This window comes from Rhinopithecus roxellana, chromosome 10 (genome assembly GCF_007565055.1).
Source record: "Rhinopithecus roxellana isolate Shanxi Qingling chromosome 10, ASM756505v1, whole genome shotgun sequence".
NCBI lineage: Eukaryota > Metazoa > Chordata > Mammalia > Primates > Cercopithecidae > Rhinopithecus > Rhinopithecus roxellana.
Window position 1 is genome coordinate 138,708,495 of NC_044558.1, and position 26,791 is coordinate 138,735,285.

The window sequence follows — 26,791 nt, forward strand, 5'->3', positions numbered from 1 at the left end:
TCTCAAAAAAAAAAAAAAAAAAAAAGAAAAAGAAAAAAGAAAATGGCTGGGTGTGGTGGCTCACGCCTGTAATCCCAGCACTTTGGGAGGCCGAGGTGGGTAGATCACAAGGTCAGGAGTTCGAGACCAGCCTGACCAACATGGTGAAACCCCGTCTCTACTAAAAATACAAAAATTAGCCAGGTGTAGTGGCACACACCTGTAATCCCAACTACTTAGGAGGCTGAGGCAGGAGAATCGCTTGAACCCAGGAGGCAGAGGTTGCAGTGAGCCGAGATCACGCCATTGCACTCCAGCCTAGGCAACAGGAGTGAAACTCCGTCTCAAAAAAAAAAAAAAAAAAAAGAAATGGGGACGGGGAGCTCATGTCTGTTATCCTACCTAGCAACTTGGGAGGCTGAGGTGGGCAGATCACTTGTGCTCAGGAGTTCAAGATCAGCCTGGGCAACAAAGTGAGACCTTGTCTCTATAAAAAATAAAAAAAAATAATTAGCCAGGCCTGGTGGTACACACTTGTAGTCCCAGCTACTCAGGAGGATGAGGAGGGGCGATCCCTTGAGCCAGGGAGGTCAAGGATGCAGTGAACTCTGATCCCACCACTGCACTCCAGTCTGGGCAACAGAGTGAGACCCTGTCTCAAAACAAAAAGGGGGGACATGGCTTAAGCACATAAGCATTTTTGTCCATCACAGCCATACATTTCTGGTTTTTTGTTTGTTGGTTTTCTGGAGACAGGATCTAGCTCTGTCATCCGGTCTGAAGTGCAGCAGCCCAATCAGCGTTTACTGCAGCACTGACCTCTGGGGCACATCCACCTCAGCCTCCCCAGTAGCTGGGACTATAGGTGCATGCTACCACACCTGGCTAACTTTATTTATTTAGAGATAGAGTTTCGCTCTTGTCGCCCAGGCTGGAGTGTAGTGGCATGTTCTTGGCTCACTGCAACCTCTGCCTCCTGGATTCTCCAGCCTCAGCCTCCCAAGTAGCTGGGATTACAGGCGTCTGCCACCTTGCCCAGCTAATTTTTGTATTTTTAGTAGAGAAGGGGTTTTGACATAGCCGGCCCCTAGCTAACTTTTTAATTGTTCTTTTGTTGAGACAGGGTCTCATTATTTTGCCCAAGCTGGTCTTGAACGGGACTCAAGTGATCCTCTTGCCTTGGCCTCTCAAAGCGCTGGGACTCCAGGCATGAGCCACTGCACCTGGCCTGTTTTGAAATTTTGAAATTGTTTTTGAGACAGGGTCTCGCTCTGTCACCCAGGGTAGAGTATAGTGGCACGATCTCAGCTTACTGCAATCTCCATCTCCTAGGCTCAAGTGATCCTCCCACCTCAGCCTCCCAAGTAGCTGGGACCAGAGGTGTGCACCACTACGCCCAGCTATTTTTTTGTAGTTTTAGTAGAGACAGGGTTTTGTCATGTTGCCCAGGCTGGTCTCAAACTCCTAAGCTCAAGAGATCTGCCCACCTTGGCCTCCCAAAGTGTTAAGATTACAGGCATGAGCCACCTGCCATTATGTATGTATGTATGTGTACATGTATTTATTTTTGAGACAGAGTTTCACTCTGTCTCCCAGGCTGGAGTGCAGTGGTGCAATCTCGGCTCACTGCAACCTCTGCCACCCGGGTTCAAGCAATTCTCCTGCCTCAGTCTCCAAAGAAGATGGGAATACAGGGACCTGCCACCGTGCCTAATTTTTGTACTTTTAGTAGAGGCGGGGTTTCATAATCTTGGCCAGGCTGGTCTTGAACTCCTGACCACGTGATCTACTGACCAATGCCTCCCAAAGTGCTGGGATTACAGGTGTGAGCCACCGCACCCGGTCACTATTTATTTATTTTTTGAGAGGGAGTCTTGCTGTCATGCCCAGGCATGAGTGCAGTGGGGCGATTTCAGCTTACTGCAACCTCTGCCTCCCGGGTTCAAGCGATTCTCCTACCTCAGTCTCTGGAGTAGCTGGGATTACAGGCGTGCGCCCAAAACGCCCAGCTAATTTTTGTACTTTTAGTAGAGACAAGGTTTCCCCATGTTGGCCAGGCTGGTCTCGACCTCCTGACCTCGGGTGATCCGCCGCCTCGGCCTCCCAAAGTGCTAGGATTACAGGTGTGAGCCACCATGCCCAGCCTGTTTGTTTCAAGTAGGGTAGAATCAATATTTTTTGTTGTTATCCTTGGGATTTCTGCCCATTTGATCATAAGAGGGGGTGTTAGAAGCCCTCCTTGAAAGATCTACACGTAGGATGAAAAACATTTACTGAAGAAGATGCCTAGATACAGCCTCACAGTATGAGCTCATGGCTCAGTGCACTCTTAGATGAGGAAAACAAATGAAATAAATGGCTCATTTCCCTAATTTTACATAAAATACTTTATGTTAGGTGAATCGTCTCCCTTTGTGTCCTTTTATTTTGGCTTTAGGATAGGAAAATGTCAGAGAAAAGGCCATACTTTCTTTCTTTTTTTTTTTTTTTTGAGGCGGAGTCTCGCTCTGTCGCCCAGACTGGAGTGCAGTGGCGCAATCTCGGCTCACTGCAAGCTCCGCCTCCCGGGTTCATGCCATTCTCCTGCCTCAGTCCTCCCAAGTAGCTGGGACTACAGGCGCCCGCCACCTCGCCCGGCTAGTTTTTTGTATTTTTAGTAGAGACGGGGTTTCACCATGTTAGCCAGGATGGTCTCGATCTCCTGACCTCGTGATCCGCCCATCTCAGCCTCCCAAAGTGCTGGGATTACAGGCTTGAGCCACCGCGCCCGGCAAGGCCATACTTTCATGGTTTAGTAATCATCAGCATCAAATGGGTCTTGAAACTGAAAGCAGAAGAGGTTAGTGTAAGACTTTATTTTAGGTGCCAGAGGCTTCTCTCATTTCTTGCATTGATAGGATAAGAAAATCTGCAGAAAAAAGGCATGTTTAGGGTCAGCAGTTCTGTGGCTGCAAAAGGCCCACAGATGCACAACGGTGATTTCATAGTTTAAGTATGAAAAAGCAACATGATTAAATTTAAAAATTTCTTTCATGAAGAATTCCTCAAATTGAAAGAATTACTCAGATGAAGAGACATCTACAGATATAAGGAGGATCTTAGGACTCCTCTACTGCTATTTCTTCTTATTTATTTAGAGACAGAGTCTCACCCTGTTACCCAGGCGTGATCTTGGCTCACTGCAACCTCTGCCTCTCGGGTTCAAGTGATTCTCCCACATCAGCCACCCGAGTAGCTGGGACTACAAGCATGTGCCACCACGTCCGGCTAATTTTTATATTTTTTGGTAGAGATGAGGTTTCACCATGTTGACCAGGTCAGTCTCGAATTCCTGATCTCACGTTATCCACTGCCTTGGCCTCCCAAAGTGCTGGGATTACAGGTGTGAGCCACTGTGCCTGGTCTCTTCGATTTTAAAACTGTATATAACGTTTTAGTTTCTTATACCTGCAGTAACCTAATCAATGCCTTGACAGGCATTACAGGCTGGCCTAATCCCCATTCCAATTCCCTTTTCCTTTGTCTGCCATTACCAGCGACTGGAAAGCCAAAACCTACATAATTCTGGTCAGTGAAATGTTAGTGATATTTATTGAGATTTTTTGGAAAATTATGTCTTTCTAGCACAGATCCTGCCCCTCCTTGGCACTCTCTCCTTCCTGTTGGAAGGTATACTGAGAACAGCCATGTTGAAACCATGAGGTAACTAGCACATACAGAGCATGTCTAAGGGGAAAAAGACAATGAGCCTGGGTCCGTGACAGCACTGCCCACTGCCTACTTTGAGACCTTTATTATGTAAGTGAAATCATTAAGCTGTAAACTACTGGTTTTCAAGTTTCTGATACTTGCAGCTAAATGCAATTCCTAATTGATACAAGTAAAAGTTCTCCAAAGGAAGAGGACCCACTGCAAATAAGAATTAGCAATGAAGGAAAGAATAAATGCTATCATTCAGCTTTCTATAAAAAATACATCTCTTGGCCAGGCTCGGTGGTTCACGCCTATAATCCTAGCACTTTGGGAGGCTGAGGCAGGTGGATCACCTGATGTCGGAAGTTTGAGACCAGCCTGGCCAACATGGTGAAACCCTGTCTTCACTAAAAACACAAAAATTAGCCGGGCATGGTGACACACACCTACATATAGGTTTGTGATTTGGGAGGCTAAGGCAGGAGAATCGCTTGAACCCAGGAGGCGGAGGTTGCACTCCAGCCTGGGTGACAGAGCCAGACACCATCTCAAAAAAACCAAAAACAACAACAACAAATCTCCAGGTCAAGCGTGGTGGCTCATGCCTGTAATCCCAGCACTTTGGGAGGCTGAGGCAGGTGGGTCACTTGAGGTCAGGAGTTCAAGACCAGCCTGGCCAACATGGTGAAACCCCATCTCTACTAAAAATACAAAAATTAGCCAGGTGTGGTGGGGCGTGCCTGTAATCCCAGCTACTCAGGAGGCTGAGGCACAAGAATCCCTAGAACCCAGGAGGTGAAGGCTGCGGTGAGCTGAGATCGTGCCACTGAACTCCAGCCTGGGTGACGGAGTGCGACTCTGTCTCAAAAAAAAAAAAAAAAAAAAAACTCCAATCAGCATTTCCTTCCAAAGTTGAGTGATGTCAATTATATAAGTTTATTATTATCACATAGTTACTTTGAACTTATGTGTTAAGATATTGGAATATTTACTTAATAAAACATTCCTTTTCACATCTGTTGTAGGTAACATTTCCTATCAAAGACTGGGTTTCTTGGGAAGCAATCTCTGAGTCAGAAATTAGTATGCACAATGCTGCTCCTGGGACCAACATGTGAGAAGGAAAGCAGGATTGGTTAAGCAAGATGTTAAGCTTCAACGCAGTCTCAATGAAGTTCTCATCTATCTAACCTCCATGGTGAGCTCCCGGACAGCCCTTTGTTCAGTCATGGGATGCTGGCTGGCACTGACAGAAGGGATCATCTTGTGAGGTACTTTTCTTCAGTAAGGCATTCTCCACAGCCTGACAGTCAAGGGTTTCCTGTAGCACTCCTAGCATTTGGGGAATATCCTTTAATCCTAAACAGAGATCTGGGGGTATGTCACAATGTCACATATACTATGGCATATCTTGCTTTAAAAAACATAAACGCTTTTATTCCATTAGCCACCTCAGTAACCCTTAACAGTCAATTCTCTAGACTTACTGATAGTGGTGAACACACTGGTGAAGCAGAAATAGTCCACAGCATTGAGAGAAAGAAGGTGGTAAAGAAACTGCTCTCTTTCTTCTTCACAACGTAGAAAAGCGTATCGCTTATAAAGCTTCCTAGGAAAGGGTAAGACAAGCACAAGACAGTAGTATGAAAGAAAAAAAAAACAAAAGACAGTAGTATCATGTATTTTTCATTATGTCTTTTTTTTTTTTTAAGACAGAGTTTTTCTCTTTTTGCCCAGGCTGGAGTGCAATGGTGCAATCTCCGCTCACTGCAACCTCCGCCTCCTGGGTTCAGGTGATTCTCCTGCCTCAGCCTCATGGGTAGCTGGGATTACAGACATGTGCCACCATGCCAGGCTAATTTTTGTATTTTCAGTAGGGATGGGGTTTCAACATGTTGGCCAGGCTGGTCTCAAACTCCTGACCTCTGGTGATCCATCTGCCTCTGCCTCCCAAAGTGCTGGGATTACCGGTGTGAGCCATTGGACCCGGCCATTTTTTCTTCTTTTGTTTCTTTCCCATTATGTCTTCTTTTTTCCAAGATGGGATCTCGCTATATTGCCCAGGCTGGTCTTGAACTCTTGGACTCAAGTGATCCACCTGCCTCAGTCTCCCAAAGTGTTGGGATTACAGGCATGAGCCACTGGGCCTGGCCCTCATTAAGCCTTGACTAAAAATAAATAGCTCCTCTTAGACAAACACATTTAATCTTGAAAAAATAGATTCATATCTATTTCAATTCATAAAATGGATATATAAACAGTTAATAAAACACTTTTAACCTAATGAGTAATTAAGAAAAAAATGCATCTATTTTATCAAACTAATAAAGACTTAAAAGTGATGACCAGTGTTGACAAGGAAGAAATGAATGCCATTCTCACAGTTGGTGGGACTGAAAATTTCAGGAAAGCAATTCAGGTAACAATTATTTTATTTTATTTTTATTTATTTATTTATTTTTGAGACGGAGTCTCGCTCTGTCGCCCAAACTGGAGTGCAGTGGCCGGATCTCAGCTCAGTAACAATTATTTTAAACCAATCATACCCTTTGACTCATCAATTCCACTTTTAGAACTCAGTCCTAAAGATACAGATGAAATGGGGCAAAGATTTCATTAAACAGCTACATTTAAGCACTTTCCCAAGTGTTTTATAGGTATTAATACATTTCATTCTCACTCTATGAGATAAGTCTATCAGTGCCTTTTTTATTTTTATTTTTTTGAGATGAGGTCTTGTTCTGTCACCGAGGTCACGGTAGTGCAGCGCCGACTTAGTAACAGCTCACTGCAGCCTCGACCTCCTGGGCTTGAGTGTGCCTCCCACCTCAGCCTCCCAAGTTGCTGGGACCACAAGTGCATGCTACCACGCCCAGCTAATTTTTTATTTTTAGTAGAGATGGGGTCTCACTATATTGCCCAGGCTGGTCTTGAACTCCTAGGCTCAAGCAATCCTCCCACCTTGGCCTCTCAAAGTGCTGGGATTACAGGAGTGAGCCACCAGACCCAGCCTAGTGTCATTTTACAGATGGGGAAAAGAGAGATACAGGAAAGTTAAATATCTTGTCCAAGGTCATTCAAACACTAAATAGGGAAGGCAATATTTGAACACAAGCATTCAGACCTCAGAGTTTAAACTCTTGTGATACGGTGAAATGTTTATGGTACACTGTTAAGCTAATAAAAAGGATGATATTGAATTGCAAATATAGTATATCTTAATAAGAGAACATGCATAGAAGAAAAGTACAGAAGAAAATGTGAAATATTTAGTGTTCTTTATACAGCAGATCGTAAGTGGTTATCATTTTCCTCTTTGTACTTTGGCCACTATGAGCATAAATCACTTTTTTTTTTTGGGACAGAGTTTCACTCTTATTGCCCAGGCTGGAATGCAATGGCACAATCTCGGCTCACTGTAACCTCTCGTCTCCCAGGTTCAAGTGATTCTCCTGCCTCAGCCTCCCAAGTAGCTGGGATTACAGGCATGTGCCACCACGCCCAGCTAATTTTGTATTTGTAGTAGAGATGGGGTTTCTCTATGTTGGTCAGGCTAGTCTTGAACTCCTGATCTCTGGTGATCCGCCCGCCTCAGCTTCCCAAAGTGCTAGGATTATAGGTGTGAGCCACCGTACCCAGCCTTTTTTTTTTTTTTTTTTTTTGAGACGGAGTCTTGCTCTGTTGTCAGGCTGGATGGAGTGCACTGGCGCGATCTCAGCTCACTGCAACCTCCGCCTCCGGGTTCAAGTGATTCTCCTGTCTCCCCTCCCGAGTAGCTGAGATTACAGACATGCGCCACCACACCCAGCTAATTTTTGTATTTTTAGTAGAGACGGGGTTTCACCATGTTGGCCAGGATGGTCTCGATCTCCTGACCTCATGATCCGCCCACCTTGGCCTCCCAAAGTGCTGGGATTACAGGTGTGAGCCACTGTGCCTGGCCAGTAACTTTTTATAATTGGAAAAAAAACAAAAACAAAAAAATGCCAGTTTTAAGAAAACAAGGTCAGATTCACAGGCTGTATGTGACACTTGATTCTTTATCAAACTTACTCTTTGGACATTAAGAATCATCTAAAAATGCTCCAGGGGGTATGTAATCCAAGTGTGATATGTACAAATACAAAACTACAAAAAGCACTGGGTTACTACGATGGGACTCTAATAGACTGTCATGTCTGAGGTCTTTGTTGAATTCTCTGCCTAACTTTCCTCCTGAGAAGTCAAAGTTCTTAGCCTTCAAATTAGCACTAATGTAAATATAAGGGCAATATATTTCATCCAAGACAGCTTTTTTTTTGTTTTTGTTTTTTGGAGACAGGGTCTCACTCTGTTGCCCAGGTTAGAGTGCAGTGGCACAACCTTGGCTCAAGTGATTCTCCTGACTCAGCCTCTAAGTAGCTGGGAATACACGTGCATGCCACCATGCCCAACTAATTTTCGTATTTTTTGTAGAGACAGAGTTCTGCCATGTTGGCTAGGCTGGTCTCAAACTCCTGACTTCAAGTGATCTGCCCACCTTGGCCTCCCAAAGTGTTGGGATTACAGGTGTGAGCCACTGCACTTGACCTCGAAGAGGGTTTCTTGATAGAGTAAACAGAAGAAATTAAAACGGTTAACAATTAATTGACATGTACTTGACTGGTTTCCTGGCTCTAAACCAGTGGTCCCCAACCTTTTTGGCACCAGGGACCAGTTTCATGGAAGATAATTTTCCCATGGCCGTTGCAGGGGCCGGGGAGGGGGAGGTGGATTCAGAATAAAATTGTTGCACCTCAGATCATCAGTCATTCGAGTCTCATAAGGAGCACGCAACCTAGATCCCTCACATGCACAGTTCGCAATAGGGTTTGTGCTCCTCTGAGAATCTAATGCTGCTGATCTGACAGGAGGTCGAGCTTAGGTGGTAATGCTTGCTTGCCTTCGGCTCATCTCCTGCTGTGCAGCCCTGGTTCCTAACAAGCCACAGACCAGTACTGGTCCATGGCCCAAGGGCTGGGAACCCTTGCTCTAAACTGCTGAATGCAAGGCTCTCAGAAGAAGCCCTTTACTGGGACCTCCTCACAGAACTTTATTATTTTTTTCTTTTTTTACTCCAGGTTTTATCTGTGTATTTTACAATATAATATAAGGTTTATATAAATTTAACCTATCTTTTGGATGTTACTGTCAGCTTGTGTGAACTAGCTAGCTTTCTGCCTGATTCTGGCAGGGCTTATTCTTTTTTTTTCTTGGAGACAGTCTCGCACTGTCGCCCAGACTGGAGTGCAGTGATGCGATCTCAGCTCACTGCAACCTCCACCTCCCAAGTTCAAGTGATTCTCCTGCCTCAGCCTCCTGAATAGCCATGACTACAGGTGTGCGCCACCATGCCCTGCTAATTTTTGTATTTTTTGTAGAGATAGGGTTTCACCATGTTACCCAAGCTGGTCTTGAATTCCTGGACTCAAGTGATCCGCCCACCTTGGCCTCCCAAAATGTTAGGATTACAGGCAACAGCCACCACTCCCAACTGCAATCTGGCCTTTGGCTGTTATATTTGGTGTGTCCTCCCTGAAACGATCAAGTATTACATCAAGACAGAGTTCTCAAAGCACATGCCTGTTAGATAAAGAAGAATGCACGTGCACAGGAAACAGCACTTCATACTGAAGAAGCCAGTTTGTCAGTTTACACAACTTGCTTTGTATGCACAAGGGTATAGAAACAGAAATGTATCAAAGATGGTATCTTACTTGGTGAGTGGTTGGTTAGAAAGCAACTGCTTAAGATGCTGGGACAAGAGCTTCTTTTCTAGAGACAGTCTTATCCATGCCCGAGCTCGTCCAACATCAGTCTTGATCTCACTCATGTTTTGAATATGCCTAAAGAATAGTGGTAACAGCAAAGATGTAGATCTTAAGGATAACGCTGACTAGAAAAGAAGTAAAGAGTGAACAGTACTGGGCACAGAAAGGTTATTTTATACTTAAAGGGAGCAGTTGATAATATACAATTGATGTTGATTAAATCTTTGAAGGTTCCATCTGAATCATGAAGTTAGTCTCACATCGTAATTGCCATTACAACACAAGCACATAGACAATGTCATAAGATAAAGCATTTAACACTCATTCACTCTTTCAGGCTTTATCATGTCCTTGCTGAAGACTCATAGATACCTGTAAATAAGCATTTGGTTATTCCTGATTCTCAAAAAAAAGTAATGAAACAGGGTGTATACTTAAGTTGCTTTTCAAAGTAACTGTTCTATAGCATAATTAAATATCAGCCACAACTTTAATCCACTGAATTACTTTTCAAGTTGCACTGGACAACATATGGAAAATATGAAATCTTACGTTCTATGGCATTAGAGAAAATAAGCCAGACTGCATTGATAATCTTTAATTGGCTAATTATTTTTAAATATTTAAAAATACAAGATCTCGCTACGTTGCCAAGGATGGTCTCAATCTCTCGGTCTCAAATGATCCTCTTCCCTCAGCCTCCCAAAGTGCATGACCCACTGCACTCGGATCTTATGATATTGCTTTAAACCCACACATTGTAAGGGTTGACTAAGTATTGTACCTAAAATATTTAAAAGATAAAAGCCTCTGCCTTCCTCATTCAATAAATCTGTGTTAGGTATCTTGATGTCTTCTAATGATTTCTTAACAGTAATTGCAAGTGATGATTCTCAGATCTGTATTTGCTTCAAACTAAGTCTAGCTGATGCAACTGTTCTGCCACATATCCTGCCATTATTTGCAGACTTTTTCTTCTGTATCGGTGGGCAGCAGGTATTTAAGGCAGTTTTAAAAACTGAACAAAAGAAGCTATAAAATAGTTTAGGATGGGCACAATGGCTCAAGTCTGTAATCCCAGCCCTTTGGGAGGCCGAGGCGGGAGAATCACTTGAGCCCAGGAGTTCAAGGCCAGCCTGGGCAACATTAGACCCCATTTTGGCCGGGTACAGTGGTTCACACCTGTAATCCCAGCACTTTGGGAGGCCGAGGCGGGTGGATCACGAGGTCAGATCGAGATCATCCTGGCTAACATGGTAAAACCCTGTCTCTACTAAAAACACAAAAAATTCACCAGGAATGGTGGCACATGCCTGTAGTCTCAGCTACTCAGGAGGCTGAGGGAGCAGAATTACTTGAACCTGGGAGGCGGAGGTTGCAGTGAGCTGAGATCGTGACACTGCACTCCAGCCTGGGCAACAGAATGAGACTCCATCTCAAAAAAAAAAAAACCCTGTCTCTAGAGTGAAAATCAAAAAAATTAGCTGGGCGTGGTGACTGGTGCCTGTAATTCTAGCAACTTGGGAGGCTGAGGCAGAAGGATTGCTTGAGCCTGGGAAGTTGAGGCTGCAGACAGTGGCGATTTCACCACCGAACTCCAGCCTGGGTGACAAAGCAAGACCCTGTCGCTAAAGTAAAATAAAATAAAAAAATTTAGAGACGCTTTAAAACTCTTCTCAGCTGCATCTTCCATTTGAATTTAATGTCAGGAAACAATACAACGGTATAAAAATAAAATAAATGAAACCATAAAAATGCTTTCTTCAGAATTACATAAGCCAAAAATATACATAGCCATAATTATTTGAGCAATTTAGTTAAAAGCCACAAAATACTTCAAAGTTATCATCACATGCTAACACATGTATTAATAACAAATACCTCATGTCCTGGATAAGAGAGACCCTGAGTGTTGGCAACATAACTCCTGACTCAGATTTTCTTCTTTCTGGTCCGAGGGCAACTATGTAGAAAAATACCAGCAAAATATTAGAAAAGTAATAAAAAATATACATGGTTCATACTAAATACTTTGAAACTGCTTTGATAAGAAAAAATTTTAACAATTTATATCATCTAGCCCAAAATGTCAAAGAACAAATTTTAAAAATAGAGTCTTGCTCTGTCACTGAGCTTGGAGTGCAGGGTGCAGTGGTGTGATTGTGGCTCACTGCAGCCTTGACCTCCTGGGCTCAAGCAATCCTCCCAACGTAGCCCTGTCCAGAGTAACTGGGATTACAGGTGTGCACCACCACACATGGCTCATTTTAAAAATTTTTTGTAGAGATGGGGGTCTTCCTATGTCTGGGCTATTTTATTAACACAGTAAATCAGCTATTTTCTTTTCTTTTCTTTTTTTTTTTTTTGAGATGGAGTTTTGCTCTTGTTGCCTATGCTGGAGTGCAATGGTGCGATCTCAGCTCACCGCAACCTCCACCTCCCGTGTCCAAGTGATTCTCCCGCCTCAGTCTCTCGAGTAGCTGGGATTATAGGCATGCACCACCATACCCGGCTAATTTTTTTGTATTTTTAGGACAGACAGGGTTTCTCCATGTTGGTCAGGCTGGTCTCAAACTCCCAATCTGAGGTGATCCGCCTGCCTTGGCCTCCCAAAGTGCTGGAATTACAGACGTGAACCACTGTGCCCAGACCCAGCTGTTTTCTTTCTATGTAATCTGGAACTGCTTTTGGAAATTTTAAACGAATCACAAAAGACCACCTAGCAAACGATGCAATGTGTACAAATTCTGGCCATAAAGACCAGGCACTTTTTTTTTTTTTTTTTTTTTTTTAACATAGTCTTGCTGTTGCCCAGGCTGAAGTGCAGTGGTGTGATCTTGGCTCACTGCAACCTCTGCCTCCTTGGTTCAAGCAATTCTCATGCCTCAGCCTCCCAAGCAGCTGGGACTACAGGCGTGCGCCACCACGCCCAGCTAATTTTTGTATTTTTTAGTAGAAACGGTGTTTCACCATGTTGACCAGCTGGTCTTGAACTCCTGAACTCAAGTGATCCACCGGCCTTGGTCTCCCAAAGTGCTGGGAATACAGGTGTTAGCCACCATGCCCGGCCAGTTACTTTCTAGTTACTCGTTCTAATAGCTCTAGATAATTACATGAAAGCAATGTATATAAATTAAGCTACTAAAAATGTGAAACATCTCTGGGCTCATGAATTGAAGTCGCACAATTAAACTCTTGAAGAGTGAAAAAAAATCCTGTGTGCGGTAGCTCAGTCCTGGAATCCCAACACTTTGGGAGGCCAAGGCAGGAGGATTACTTGAGCCCACGACTTCAAGACCAGCCTGGGAAACATAGGGAGACCAGCCTGGACTACACAGAAAGACCCTGGTTTTGCAAATAATTATATGGGTTTGGACAATGGGAAGCTAAATATATATATATATGTCTTTTTTTCAATTAGCTTTTTCTTTTTTTTTGTTAGCTGAGCATGGTGGTGTTCACCTGTAGTACCAGTTGCTTGGGAGGCTGAGGTAGGAGGATCACCTGAGCTTACCACTGCACTCCAGCCTGGGCAACAGAATGAGATTGTCTCTAAAAAAAAAAAAAAAAGAGGCCGGGCACAGTGGCTCACGCCTGTAATCCCAACACTTTGGGAGGCCAAGGCGGACAGATCACGAGGTCAGGAGATCAACACTACCCTGGCTAACATGGTGAAACCCCATCTCTACTAAAAAATACAAAAAATTAGCTGGGCTTGGTGGCAGGTGCCTGTAGTCCCAGCTACTCAGAAGGCTGAGGCAGGAGAATGGCGTGAACCTGGGAGGTAGAGCTTGCAGTGAGCTGAGATCGTCCCACTGCACTCAAGCCTGGGCAACAGAGCGAGACTCTGTCTCAAAAAAAAAAAAAAAAAAATCTAAGATTTCAGGCTCTTCAGTCTGGTAAGTTTCTACCTTGAAGTTCAAAGTCCAAACTACAGTAATTATAGCATGCAAAGTGAGTAATCTAAATAGACACTAAGTATAATGTCCATGAATATTCTCTTATGAAGCCTGAATAGCTAACATTTATGAAAGAATAGCTAACATTTATGATAGCTAACAATTATGGGATTACAGGTGCATGCCACCACACCTGGCTAATTTTTGTACTTTTTGTAGAGACGGGGTTTTGTCTCTATGTATGAAAGAAGGAAAGATTATTCTCATACAGCAACAGCAAAGCAAAGATCTATTGGCTAATATATTGTAGTTGCAGTGTTTGCTCTCATGCTTAATGAGAGGCCATGGAGTTTAGGCCTTTCATTTCTATCTTCTCATCTATAAATATAAATGAAATTCCAACATCATACTCAGCAAATACACCTATATAAGTAGAATGGAGAATGCGAATTTTTGCTGTATATTAAACCTGCCATTTTCTCAGTTTTTAGATTCTTTCTACTTTGGGGGGCTGGGATACAATACCAAAACACATAAATATATATGAAGTTGGCACTAAAGGAAGACAGGGAACGTTTTGGTGTATTATGATCCCTATGCTTTTGACACTGGCAGGTATAAATGAGTACTGATGGGGTTGCCAGAAGGAAGAGGTTGTGGCCAGGCCAATCGAAAAGCACTACTTTCGAGGGCCTTCCATACCATGTGATGATAAATAGGACATTCGTTGTGGCGATTTTGGGAGGGAGTTTCAATGGGGCACTAGACCCATTCATCTTGACACCCAGGAGGTAATAAATGCTGAGGAAATTGTTCCAGACTTGCAGGGAATGTGTTGTGTTACTGAACAAAGCGCATCTTTTTTTTTTTTTTTTTTTAGATAGGGTCTCACTCTGTCGCCCAGATTGGAGTGCAGCAGCATGATCTTGGCTCACTGCAGCCTCCATCTCCGGGCTCAGCGATCCTCCAACCTCAGCCTCTTGATAGCTAGCATCACCACACCTGGCTAATTTTTGTATTTTTTGTAGAGACAGGGTTTTGTTTCTATGTTTATGTTGCCCAGGCTGGACTCAAACTCTTGGACTCAAGCAATCTGCCTGCCTCGGCCTCCCAAAGTGCTGGGATTACAAGCATGAGCCATCACACCCGGCCACATCTTGCTTTTTGAGGACAAAGTGAGATGGCTCAGAGAATGCCTCTGTACTCCAGATGATTAGACAAGATGAAAGATGGCCACACAGGAGGTAAGAAATAGATTGACAGAGGAAAAAAGGGGAGTTGAAACCATAATTAACAAGTTGGCTAGAAGGAAACATGACAACCAGAAGTAATCATGCCTCTCAAACTAGAGAGCAAGTGAGAAACTTCGTTTTAAATAATAAGAGATGGGGGTCTCACTATGTTGCTCAGGCCGGTCTCAAACACCTGGCTCAAGGAATCCTCTCACCTTGGCCCCCTAAAGTGCTGGAATTACATGTGTGAGCCAGCATGCTTGGCAATTCCTGTTGTTTAAACTACTCAGTTTGTGGTACTCTATTATGGTGGCCCTAGGAAATGAATGTGGAAATTTATTAGTGACTCTGGAGAGAAGAGTTTAAAAGCCTGTGAGCAGAGGGCAGATTAGGGGTTTGGAAATGGAACCACTTCTTTTACCTAGAGACCTAAAATCTAAGATTTCCATGAAGCCTACTCCAGCTAGAAGAGAATTTTATAAACTATATAAATGTATACTTCCATTACTATTTCTTAATTGAAAATATTCAAGGCCACTTTCTCCTTCAAAATAAAGATTCATGGATTTAATTCTCGGCTACAAGAATTTGCTCATCTGCCTGAGTCAAACTACAAAATTAGCCGGATGTGGTGGCGCATGCCTGTAATCCCAGCTACTTGAGAGGCTGAGGCAGGAGAATCGCTTGAACGTGGGAGGTGCAGGTTGCAGTGAGCCGAGATCATGCCATTGCATCCAGTCTGGGCAACAAGAGCGAGTGAAACTCCGTCTCAAAAAAAAAAAAAAAAGAATGAACACAAGTTAAACATTTTGTTTATTTTCTATTTGGAGTGGTGAATTTTATAAATGTAGCACAGACAGCATGTTTTTGAGGGCAGAGATTGTTTATTTCTACAGAACCATGTACAGTCTATAGGTAGGTAATTAATAGAAAATTTCTGATGAAGGTAAGATGAAGAGTGACTCAAAATTCCTGGGTTATCTCCAGAAAAAACACTTAAAAGCAGCATTTCTGGCCAGGCGCGGTGGCTTACACCTGTAATCCCAGCACTTTGGGAGGCTGAGGTGGGTGGATCACCTGAGATCAGGAGTTCAAGACGAGCCTGGCCAACATGGTGAACCCCGTTTCTACTAAAAATGCAAAAATTCACCAGGTGTGGTGGCACGTGCCTGTAATCTCAGCTACTCAGGAGGCTGAGGCAGGAGAATCACTTGAACCCAGTAAGTGGAGGTTGCACTGAGCCAAGACTGTGCCATTGCACTCCAGCCCAAGCAAGAAAAGCAAAACTCCATCTCAAAAAAAAAAAAGGAAAAAAGGCAGCATTTCCATTCCCTTCAGTGGAAGGGTTCTACACCTACGCCCTGCCAAAATCCATTTCCAGTTACTAGTAGAACCTTGTCTGAAGGTGCAAAGTTTAAGAACTGGCTCAACATTTTTATTTATTGTTACTATTTTTTGGGGACAGGGTCTTGCTCTGTCACCCAAGCTGGAGTGCAGTGGTGGGATCACAGTACTCACTGTAGCCTCAACCCTGTGGGCTCAAGTGATCCTCCCACCTCAGCCTCCCAAGCATTTGGGACCACACATGTGTGCCACTATACCTGGCTAATTAAGACAAAAAACTTTTTTTTTTTTTTTTTTTTTTTTTGTAGAGACAGGGTCTCACTATGTTACCTTGGCTGGTCTCAAACTCTTGGGCTCAAGTGATCCTTCCACCTCAGCCTCCCAAAGTGTTGGGATTACAGGACTAGGTCACCATACCCAGCCTTCCAACACTTTTTTTTTTTTTGAGACAGCATCTTGCTCTGTTGCCCAAGTTGGAGTGCAATGACATGATCTTGGCTCACTGCAACCTCTGCCTCCTGGGTTCAAGAGATACTCATGCCTCAGCCTCCCAAGTAGTTGGGATAACAGGTGTGTACCACCATACCCAGCTGACTTTTATATTTTTAGTAGAGACGGGGTTTCACCATGTTGGCCAGGCTGGTGTCAAACTCCTGGCCTCAAGTAATTTGCCCTGCTTAAGTTCTCACAGTGCTGGAATTACAGGCATGAGCCACCACACCCAGTCCTCTCAACAAATTTAAACATTAAAACTTCTGAGTGATGTGTCAAGAACAGTCTTTGTTCTAGGACCAATTGTATTCTGAAATTCTTTCTCTAAAATAGGATGTCAAACTACTAGGTGCAGTGATCACTAGGTCAAAATTAATACTGCCTACCCACTATGGTCCTCTTGCTATCTTTCCATTCCTCTACAACTCTTAAAATGTCTCTGACTCCTGTTCAGTGCTGCTTCTGAAGACTCATGATAATAATCCAGCATCTCGTCTCATCATGATTCAATGCTAGTAAGAATAATGTTCAAACCCATCATAAATCTTTTTTTTTTTTTTTGACATGGAGTCTCACTCCATCGCCCAGGCTGGAGTACGGGGGAGCAGTCTTGGCTCACTGCAACCTCCATCTTCCAGGTCCAGGTTCAAGCGATTCACCTGCCTCACCCTCCTGAGTAGCTGGGATTACAGACACCCGCCACCACGCCTGGCTAATTTTTGTATTTTTAGTAGAGAGGGGGTTTCACCACGTTGGACCGGCTGGTTTCCAACTCTTCATCTCCAGTGACCCATCCACCTTGGCCTCCCAAAGTGCTGGGATTACAAGCACGAACCACCGTGCCCGGCCCACCATAAATCTTCAAGGATCTTTCCTAAATATGACAATGCAGACTGTTTATTGCCATTAATTAGGAAGCTTAATAATTGGCAAAAAAATATTTGGTAGAAAAAAATTCAGATTTTAAAAACTTAATTTTTGCGTAATTACAACTTACTCCTTAAGAATGAGAGATTTCAATTTAAACTGATGTTTTAATACATATTTTATATTCTTATAAAGATATATATATATATATTTTGAGACAGAGTCTCACTCTGTTGCCCAGGCTGGAATGCAGTGGCATGATCTTGGCTCACTGCAACCTCTGCCTCCCAGGTTCAAGTGCTGGGATTACAGGCATTGAGTCACCACGCCTGACCTCATTTCTGTTTTTTAACAGAAAAAGTGGCAGAGGAGATGGACACTAGAGAATGCTTTTAAACTTGATCTGAATCTTTATAAATATAGTTATAGTCAGAGACAGCAGAACCTTGGCATTCTGATTGCAGGAGCTCCAGGGCAATGTAGTCAACTCATATTCCTAGCTGTCTGATTAAATACATTTAAACACTAGGTTTCTAACAATAAATACTACATTTAGAGTAGTGTTGCCCTCTAGGGGCAGTGAGGGAAAAGAAATTAGGGTGAACAAAAGGGTCTTTAGGCCGGGCGCAGTGGCTCACGCCTGTAATCCCAACACTGTGGGAGGTGAGGCAGGTGGATCACGAGGGCAGGAGATTGAGACCATCCTGGCTAACACAGTGAAACCCCGTCTCTACGAAAAATACAAAAAATTAGCTGGGTGAAGTGGCAGGTGCCTATAGTCCCAGCTACTCAGAAGGCTGAGGCAGGAGAAGGGTGTAAACCCAGCAGGCAGAGCTTGCAGTGAGCTGAGATTGCGCCACTGTATTCCAGCCTGGGCGACAGAGCGAGACTCCGTCTCAAACAAACAAACAAAAAAACTGGGTCTTTAAGGTCAGGCATGGTGGCTCACGCCTGTTATCCCAGCACGTTGGGATACCAAGGCAGATGGATCACTTGAGGTCGGAAGTTCGAGACCAGCCTGACCAACATGGAGAAACCCTGTCTCTACTAAAAATACAAAATTAGCTGGGTGTGGTGGTGCATGTCTGTAATCCCAGCTACTCAGGAGGCTGAGGCAGGAGAATGGCTTGAGTCCAGGAGGCAGAGGTTGCAGTGAGCCGAGATCGTGCCACTGTACTCCAGCCTGGGTGACAGGAGCAAAATTCCATTTCAAAAAAAAAAAAAAAAAAGGTTAGTTTAAATCATATTTGTAATGCACTCTTTTTTTTTTTTTTTTTTTTCTGAGATGGAGCGTTGCTTTTGTTGCCCAGGCTGGAGTGCAACAGCACAATCTCAGCTCACCGCAACCTCCGCCTCCCAGGTTTAAGCGATTCTCCTGCCTCAGCCACCTGAGTAGCTGGGATTACAGGAGCCCGCCACCACGCCTGGCTAATTTTTGCATGTTTAGTAGAGATGGGGTGTCACCATGTTGGCCAGGCTGGTCTTGAACTCCTGACCTTGTGATTCGCCCACCTTGACATCCTAAAGTGCTGAGATTGTAGGTGTGAGCCACTGCACCTGGTCAATGCACCTTTTTTTTGTTTTGAGACGGAGTCTCTCTTTGTCACCCAGGCTGGAGCGCAGTGGCACGATCTCGGCTCACTGCAACCTCCGCCTCCCAGGTTCAAGTGATTCTCCTGCCTCAGCCTCCTGAGTAGCTGGAATGACAGGCATGCACCACCACGCCCAGCTGATTTTTGTATTTTTAGTAGAGATGGGGTTTCACTATGTTGGTCAGTCTGGTCTTGAACTCCTGACCTCATGATCTGCCAACCTCGGCCTCCCAAGTACTGGGATTACAGGCATAAACCACCATGCTCGGCCCCTGCACTCTTTCTTAAACTGTGGTAGACTTATGACTTTTTGTTGTTGTTGTTAAGAGTCTAGCTCTGTTACCTAGGCTGGAGTGCAGTGGCACGATCTCAGCTCACTGTAACCTCTGCCCTCCCGGGTTCCTAGCAATTCTCCTGCCTCAACCTCCCGAGAAGCTGGGACTATAGGCATCCACCACCACCTGGGCGAGGTGGCTCATGCGTGTAATCCCACCACTTTGGGAAGCTGAGTAGGGCTGATCACTTGAGATCAGGAGTTTGAGACCAGCCTGGCCAACATGGCGAAACCCCGTCCCTACTAAAAATACAAAAATTAGCCGGGTGTGGTGGTGGGCACCTATAATCCCAGGTACTTGGTAGACTGAGGCAGGAGAATTGCTTGAACTTGGGAGGCAGAGGTTTCAGTGAGCTGAGATCGCACCACTATACTCCAACCTGGGTGACAAGAGGAGACTCCATCTAAAATATTTCTGAATGTCCAAAGTAATCCATACTTTACGGAAAGGTTCCAGAATGGCTGATTCAGTAATAAAGCATTTTATCTCAATTAGCTTACCACAGTTACTTCTACTTTTTTGTGAAATAGATGGTTATTTTATACAAAGAAAAGCATGTGTTGTTGTGAAAAATAGACAGTAGGTAAGAACACTTAGCTTAAGAAACCCTACATAATTCTAATTAGCTAAAAAATTATGACACTTCTAACATATTTTCTATAAATTGAAGAAGAGATTCAACTCCCGAAATATTTTGAGACATACGTTCATATTTTTTCCCTGAAAGATCATTAATGATGGTTACAAAACTTTTTTTTTTTTGAGATGGAGTCTTGCTCTGTTGCCCAGGCTGCAGTGCAGTGGCACCTTCTCGGCTCACTGCAACCTTTGCCTCCTGGGTTCAAGCGATCCTTCTGCCTCAGCCTTCCGAGTAGCTGGGACTACAGGCACCCACCACCACGCCCAGCTAATTTTTGTATTTTAGTAGAGATGGGGTTTCACCATGTTGGCCAGGCTGGTCTCAAACACCCAACCTCAGGTGATCTGCCCATCTTGGCCTCCCAAAGTAGTGGGATTACAGGTGTGAGCCACCGTGCCTGGCATAAAACTTTTAAGAAAAAAAATATTCTGATGCTACTGAGAGTAATGTATCCTTGCATGGCCATTTACAATTCATTGGGGGTTTTCACATGATACCTTGCTTGATCAGCATGACCATTCCAGCCTAGGTAATCTCATTTTCCCTATTTTATAGATGACGAAGCAGGACTTCAGAAAGGGCAAATAACTTTTTCCAGGTCTCACAGTTAGTAAGTAATATTGCTCCTTCTACTTTATCCCATTATTGGCAAAATGAGTAAATTTTAGCTTGAGAGAGAAAGAGATCAAGACAAGTCCATATAGTATTGAGTCTTCTCAGAGTCCAATGCTGCTAGTTCTTTACCAATGATGTCATACCTGGTGATTCTGCAAGGTGCTCTTGTTTCTCTTCTCTGTCCTGAAACTGAATTAAATGTGACCACAAAGCCGACTTCCCCTGAAAGTACAAGGTGTGTAAAAATTTCATAAGAAATAATTCATCATAAAATAATTTCTTATCCAAATCATTCATATTCCAATAGCCATTCAGAAGTTTGGTGACCCAAGCTTATTGATTCCTAGCTGTATGACATTCTGAGCATCTTCTGCATGTATCATAAAGGTCATCCTTTGCCTCACTGAGAAGACTGGCAAGAGCCTGGGGAAAGGAAGCAGCTAAGCAAAGGGCCAGTATGGCAGGCAGAAGATTTCTGATGTCTGCTAGGTTGTTACTTAGTTGTATATAATTAGGGCTGTCTACACTGGGTACATTAGTAACCATGGGATTAAAATGCTCTAGCAGCACAGAATGTACTTGTGTATATCTATATGTAAAATATGTTTGGATATATGGAGTGGCAATAAGACAAAAAAATAGAGGTGAGAGGAGAAAGAGAAAAAGGGAAGAAGAAAGAAACACGCACACATCAGAAAAAAATCAGAAAGGGAGACTAGAGAGACGAAAGCAAAGAGACCATTTGAATTTTTCACCCTGAATTATTAGATCTAACTTAAAATGGCAAGGAACTGTTAATTCTGGACAGTGACAAAGGCAAACATTTAATGGAACTTACTAGGGATACAGCCTCTGCAATGATGTGCTACTTCATCCTTTCCTGCTTAGCAGGAAAGATCCCCAAACCACCTCCTGCTCATGGGTTATATTTTCTTGTTCTGAAATTAAAATGTCTGTGGCATTTTTCTAGTCCCCTTCTGACAAAAGAGCCTATTTTTTTTTTTAGTGACATATTTTTCTCCTTGTTACATTTCTTCACAGGGCTCTTAACTGGCCATGTCACCAGGACCTCCTAAAACTGTTACCTGCTTGACCTGCAAGCCATGGCTCCATATCCTCTCCAGCAGGTCACAGAGGCTGGCGATCAAGGTGTTCTCCTCCAGGCCGGTGATGTTTGCTTCTCCATGGCCAAGTTCCACTGCTTCATGTCCCATCTTCTCCACCAACATGCGCTTTGTCTAAGAATATCACGTGTAGTCATAAGGCACCCCAGTAGTGAAACCAAAAACCAACAAGTCAATTACTGAAGCAGGAGACTTGGTTTCCCTTCATTATACCTCTGTTTGCAGATCTGTAATCACCTTGGGAAAAAATCTCTTAATCTCGGTGGTCAACTAATTGGAGTAATATAATTTATATGTTACTATTTTGTCAGAAAAATGGAGTGTAACTAAAGAGAAAATAAGATAATATTTGTAAGCATCCCCATGTTGAAAAGATGCTTATGTACAACAACTGTCAAATTATTAACTTCTGTGATATTGGGGAATTACAGCAGACCTAGAATATGTACTGTCAGGGTTGGGTATGGTGGCTCACACCTGTAATCCCAGCACTTTGGGAGGCCGAGGCAAGTGGATCACCTGAGGTCACGAGTTCGAGACCAGCCTGGCCAACATGGTGAAACCCGGTCTCTACTAAAAATACAGAGGTTAGCCGGGTAGTAGTGCCACATGCCTGTAATCCCAGTTATTTGGGAGGCTGAGGCAGAAGAATCGCTTGAACCCAGGAGGTAGAGGTTGCAGTGAGCTGAGATTGCGCCACTGTGCCAGCCTGCTAGGTGATAGAGCAAGACTCTGTCTCAAAAAATAAAAAACAATAAAAAAAGAAAATGTACCGTCAGAATATGGAACCCCATTCTGCCACCACAACTTGCCCTATCACTGCCCCAGCATCTTAGCATACTAAAGATTCTTGCACTTCGTTTGATTGCACTTAGGTAAAAACCAGAATACAAATGGGCAGCTCTAAATTTTTTGAGAACTCTAATTTGTGAATGAACCAGGACTTTCCTTCTCTTTTCCTTTTTTATCTTTTCTTTGTTCATCAAGCATACACCAAAAAATGCAAAGAAAATGGAAATCAGTTTCATGTAAGTTAATTTGCATCAGTCTTAGTAGCTTTTATAATATGTAAAATGAGAGAGAATCTAGCTCTTTTAGGCAAGAACTTTAATTCACCACTATATTCTGATGCTGAAAAATAGTATATTTATTAAATATGCAGAGAAGGTACTCAAGAAATGACTGTCAAATAAATAAAATTATTAGCTAAAATGATGTTTTAAGTTTTGTCAATTTGTACTGCTACCTCCAAAAAACACAGGTCTCTGAGAGGAGAATGTTGTGCAATATACACAAACCTACAACACAGCCAAGGTATTTTTCCTTATGGGGACGAAAACCATATATAGGCACAAATAAGGCTGTACACAGGTGCATACACAGACACAAGTGTTGCCTTTCACATAAGATGACAACATTCCTGACGCAAATTATGAGTGGCTTAAGACATCCATTCATGTTGGTGAGGAGGACAGCAATGTTTGAAAAGGTGAGAAAAATGATATAAGGCTCTCATGTCATTGATTCTGTGGGCAATGAAGAACCCATGGAGGTTCAATACCCCAGTAAAGAGTACACGAGGTCAATGCCACAATAAGAGTTTTCTTCTAGCAAAATTATATGCTTAAATGGGGGTTAACTCAGTTCATCTTAGCCTCACACATGGTGTAAACATGAATGCACACTGTCTGGCATCAGTGAATAATACATACCTTCATTCTACATTCTTTTAATAAGCCTTCTACGAATTTACAGTTGGTCTGTGCAATCACTGCAGGAGAGAGGTCTGACAGTTTGGGTTGCCTCAGGTTTTTTCCTAAACTTCGTGCCTCTTGCATATATTTCTAAAAATTAAGGAGTATTTTTAATGCATAAACATTAGCTATTCTTCTAATCTTCTTAACCTTATACAAACAAGTGCAAAGACAAATGAAATGCAAAACAGTCTGTAAGTGTATGTGCATAAAAACAATTAATGTTTTAGTGCACCAGAAGACAGAGGACACTCATATGCCACCCCACAACAACTGTTAACTCCTGTGAGAAGTAAAGTGACAGAAACCCCATCACATTAAAACTTATTCAAAGTGAGATGACATTTCATTTTGTTTAGTCTTTTCACTGGGAATACAACAGGTTGCGATGAGTCAGGATTGTGGTTGGGACAAAAAAATTTAGGTGTTTAGATTACAAATCTAAGGTTTTGCAGGAGCCCAGTGGTTCTCAGATCACTGATTTCCTCCACTCCTTTCCCCATACAGCAAGACTTAACATACCTCTAGCCTCTTGGGCAGTGCTCTCCAATCTAACCCTTTGCTCTATAATCAAATCACAACAGTAAAATCAGAAACTTTAGAATCTGGTTGTAACTAATTTTATGACTCAGGCATATCAACTAATGTTTGTGCACCTCAGCTTGTTAAATGGCCATAAAACATGCCCCCCTACCTTCCCAAAAGGCTATAGGATCACTCTGAAAAGCACCATGTGCTCCAAGTGAAGGTGACCTCTTTCTGTGATGTTTTTGCTAAAGCCCTACCTTGCCTTGTTCTATAATCAAGAGAAAGTGAATTACAGTGTTACTTTTGGGGTTTTTGGTAACCCTAAGGTATCACAGAAACTTAACCAAATGCTCTTGAGCTTTGGTTAATGAATTTCTATTAAAAAGAAAATCACTACATGTGATTAGTGCAAGACATGTGCTCTCTCTCTCTCCTTTCTATGCTGTCTATAAAAGTTCATCCAGGGGCTGGGCAGTGGCTCCCATCTGTAATCCCAGCACTTTGGGAGGCCGAGATGGGTGGATCACCAGAGGTCAGGACTGCGAGACCAGCCTGGTCAACATGGTGAAACCCCATCTCTACTAAAAATACAAAAATTAGCCAGGTGTGGTGGTGGATGCCTGTAATCCACCTACTCGGGATTATAGGCTACTCCCCAGCTACTCGGGAGGCTGAGGCAGAAAAATCACTGAAACCCGGGAGGCGGAGACTGCAGTGAGTGCAGATGGCATCACTGCACTCCAGCCTGGGCAACTGAGCGAGACTCCATCTCAACAAAACAAAACAAAACAAAACAAAAAACCAAAAAAACCAAAACAAACAAGCAAACAAACAAAAAACCCATCTGGATACCTTGTGTTTACATCAGGATCACAGGGAAGAATTTTCCAAAAAGTCCAAGTGTCTTAGGACCATATTTAGAAAATAACTGCTCTACAATATACAGTAAAAGTAGCAGTTTATTGGCTGGTAGTTGGGGGGCAGCAGGGAGACTGAGATGGCAAGCCAGCACATCCTCCCACAGGCACATATGTGAAATCTATCCTTACTATCTTCAGAGGAAAGCTTGATATTATAAAAGATGCGTAAAATCCTTTGCATTCTTTAAAAAAGAGAGTTTGTACATTTAATATATTTCTCCTTTGGAAGAAAACTAATCTGTTAAGTCTGGTACAAATAAAAAAAATCCCACTGATTAGGTATTCAACTAATCAGTTTACCTGCTACCTCCCAATCCTTGTGATGAAAGGCAAAATTAACAAAATAATGTTTTTTTCCAGTCCAATCATTTTTACAGGTGTCTCTAATTCTCAATTTTCCCTTATTTCTTTGACTCTCTTAAAAATGTTTGAAGCAGAGGCCAGGCATGGTGGCTCGCACCTGTAATCCCAGCACTTTGGGAAGCTGAGATGGGCGGATGACAAGGTCAGGAGTTCGAGACCAGCCTGGCCAACATGGTGAAACCCCGTCTCTACTAAAAATACAAAAATGTGGCAGGCGCCTGTAATCCCAGCTACTTGGGAGGCTAAGGCAGGAGAATTGCTTGATCCCGGGAGGCAGAGGTTGCAGTGAGCCAAGATCGTGCCATCGCACTCCAGCCTAGGTGACAAGAGTAAGACTCCATCTCAAAAAAAAATGTTTGCAGCAGAAAGAAGTATAAATAAATGTTATGGGAACTGCAGAGTTTATTTTTATTTTATTTTTTGGGATGGAATCTCGCTGTCGCCCAGGCTAAAGTGCAGTGGCATGATTTCAGCTAACTGCTACCTCTGCCTCCCAGGTACAAGTAATTCTCCTGCCTCAGCCTCCTGAGTAGCTGGGATTACAGGCACGTTCCACCATGCCTGGCTAATTTTTTTTTTTTTTTTTTTTTTTTTTGAGATGGAGTCTTGCTCTGTCACCTAGGCTGGAGTGTAATGGCGTGATCTCGGCTTACTGCAAACTCCACCTCCCAGGTTCAAGTGATTCTCCTGCCTTAGTCTCCTGAGTAGCTGGGATTATAGATGCATATCACCATGCCCGGCTAATTTTTATATTTTCAGTAGAGACGGGGTTTCACCATGTTGGTCAGGCTGATCTCGAACTCCTGACCTTGTGATCCACCCACCTCGGCCTCCCAAAGTGCTGGGATTACAGGCGTGAGCCACCATGCCCGGACATAATTTTGTATTTTTTTTTTTTTTTGAGACGGAGTCTCGCTCTGTCGCTCAGGCTGGAGTGCAGTGGTCGGATGTCGGATCTCAGCTCACTGCAAGCTCCGCCTCCCGCGTTTACACCATTCTCCTGCCTCAGCCTCCCGAGTAGCTGGGACTACAGGCGCCCGCCACCACGCCCGGCTAGTTTTTTGTATTTTTTTTTTTTTTTTTTTGAGACGGAGTCTCGCTCTGTGGCCCAGACTGGAGTGCAGTGGCCCCATCTCAGCTCACTGCAAGCTCCGCCTCCCGGGTTTACACCATTCTCCTGCCTCAGCCTCCCGAGTAGCTGGGACTACAGGCGCCCGCCACCTCGCCCAGCTAGTTTTTTGTATTTTTTAGTAGAGACGGGGTTTCACCATGTTAGCCAGGATGGTCTCGATCTCCTGACCTCGTGATCCACCGGTCTCGGCCTCCCAAAGTGCTGGGATTACAGGCTTGAGCCACCGCACCCGGCCAATTTTGTATTTTTTAGTAGAGACAGGGTTTCACTATGTTGGTCAGGCTGGTCTCAAACTCCTGACCTCGTGATCTGCCCGCCTTGGCCTCCCAAAGTGCTGAGATTACAGGTGTGAGCCACCGCGCCCGGAGAGTTTGATTTTTAAAACCTATCAACCATTACCAGCAGAGAAGTCAAATGTAACAAGGTCTACAGAAATGGTCTGAAGGTTAGTTTTATTCATTTATTTTTTTCTTGAGACGAAGTCTCGCTCTGT

At 43.5% G+C, this 26,791-nt stretch overlaps 1 protein-coding gene across 3 annotated transcripts in view; it reads right to left on the reverse strand.

Moving 5' to 3' along the window:
* DENND5B (DENN domain containing 5B) overlaps positions 1-26,791 on the reverse strand; it is a 212,201-nt gene that overhangs the window by 22,568 nt on the left and 162,842 nt on the right. For 2 of the 3 annotated variants that reach the window (XM_030939428.1, XM_030939427.1), the window contains 6 exons: positions 23,314-23,445; positions 21,563-21,715; positions 20,621-20,699; positions 11,343-11,424; positions 9,408-9,536; positions 5,160-5,281 (listed from right to left, as the gene is read on the reverse strand). In XM_030939428.1, the coding sequence (XP_030795288.1) occupies positions 5,160-5,281; positions 9,408-9,536; positions 11,343-11,424; positions 20,621-20,699; positions 21,563-21,715; positions 23,314-23,445 (697 nt within the window). The remainder of the gene's footprint in view (positions 1-5,159; positions 5,282-9,407; positions 9,537-11,342; positions 11,425-20,620; positions 20,700-21,562; positions 21,716-23,313; positions 23,446-26,791) is intronic. The other variant, XM_030939429.1, reaches the window with a different exon arrangement.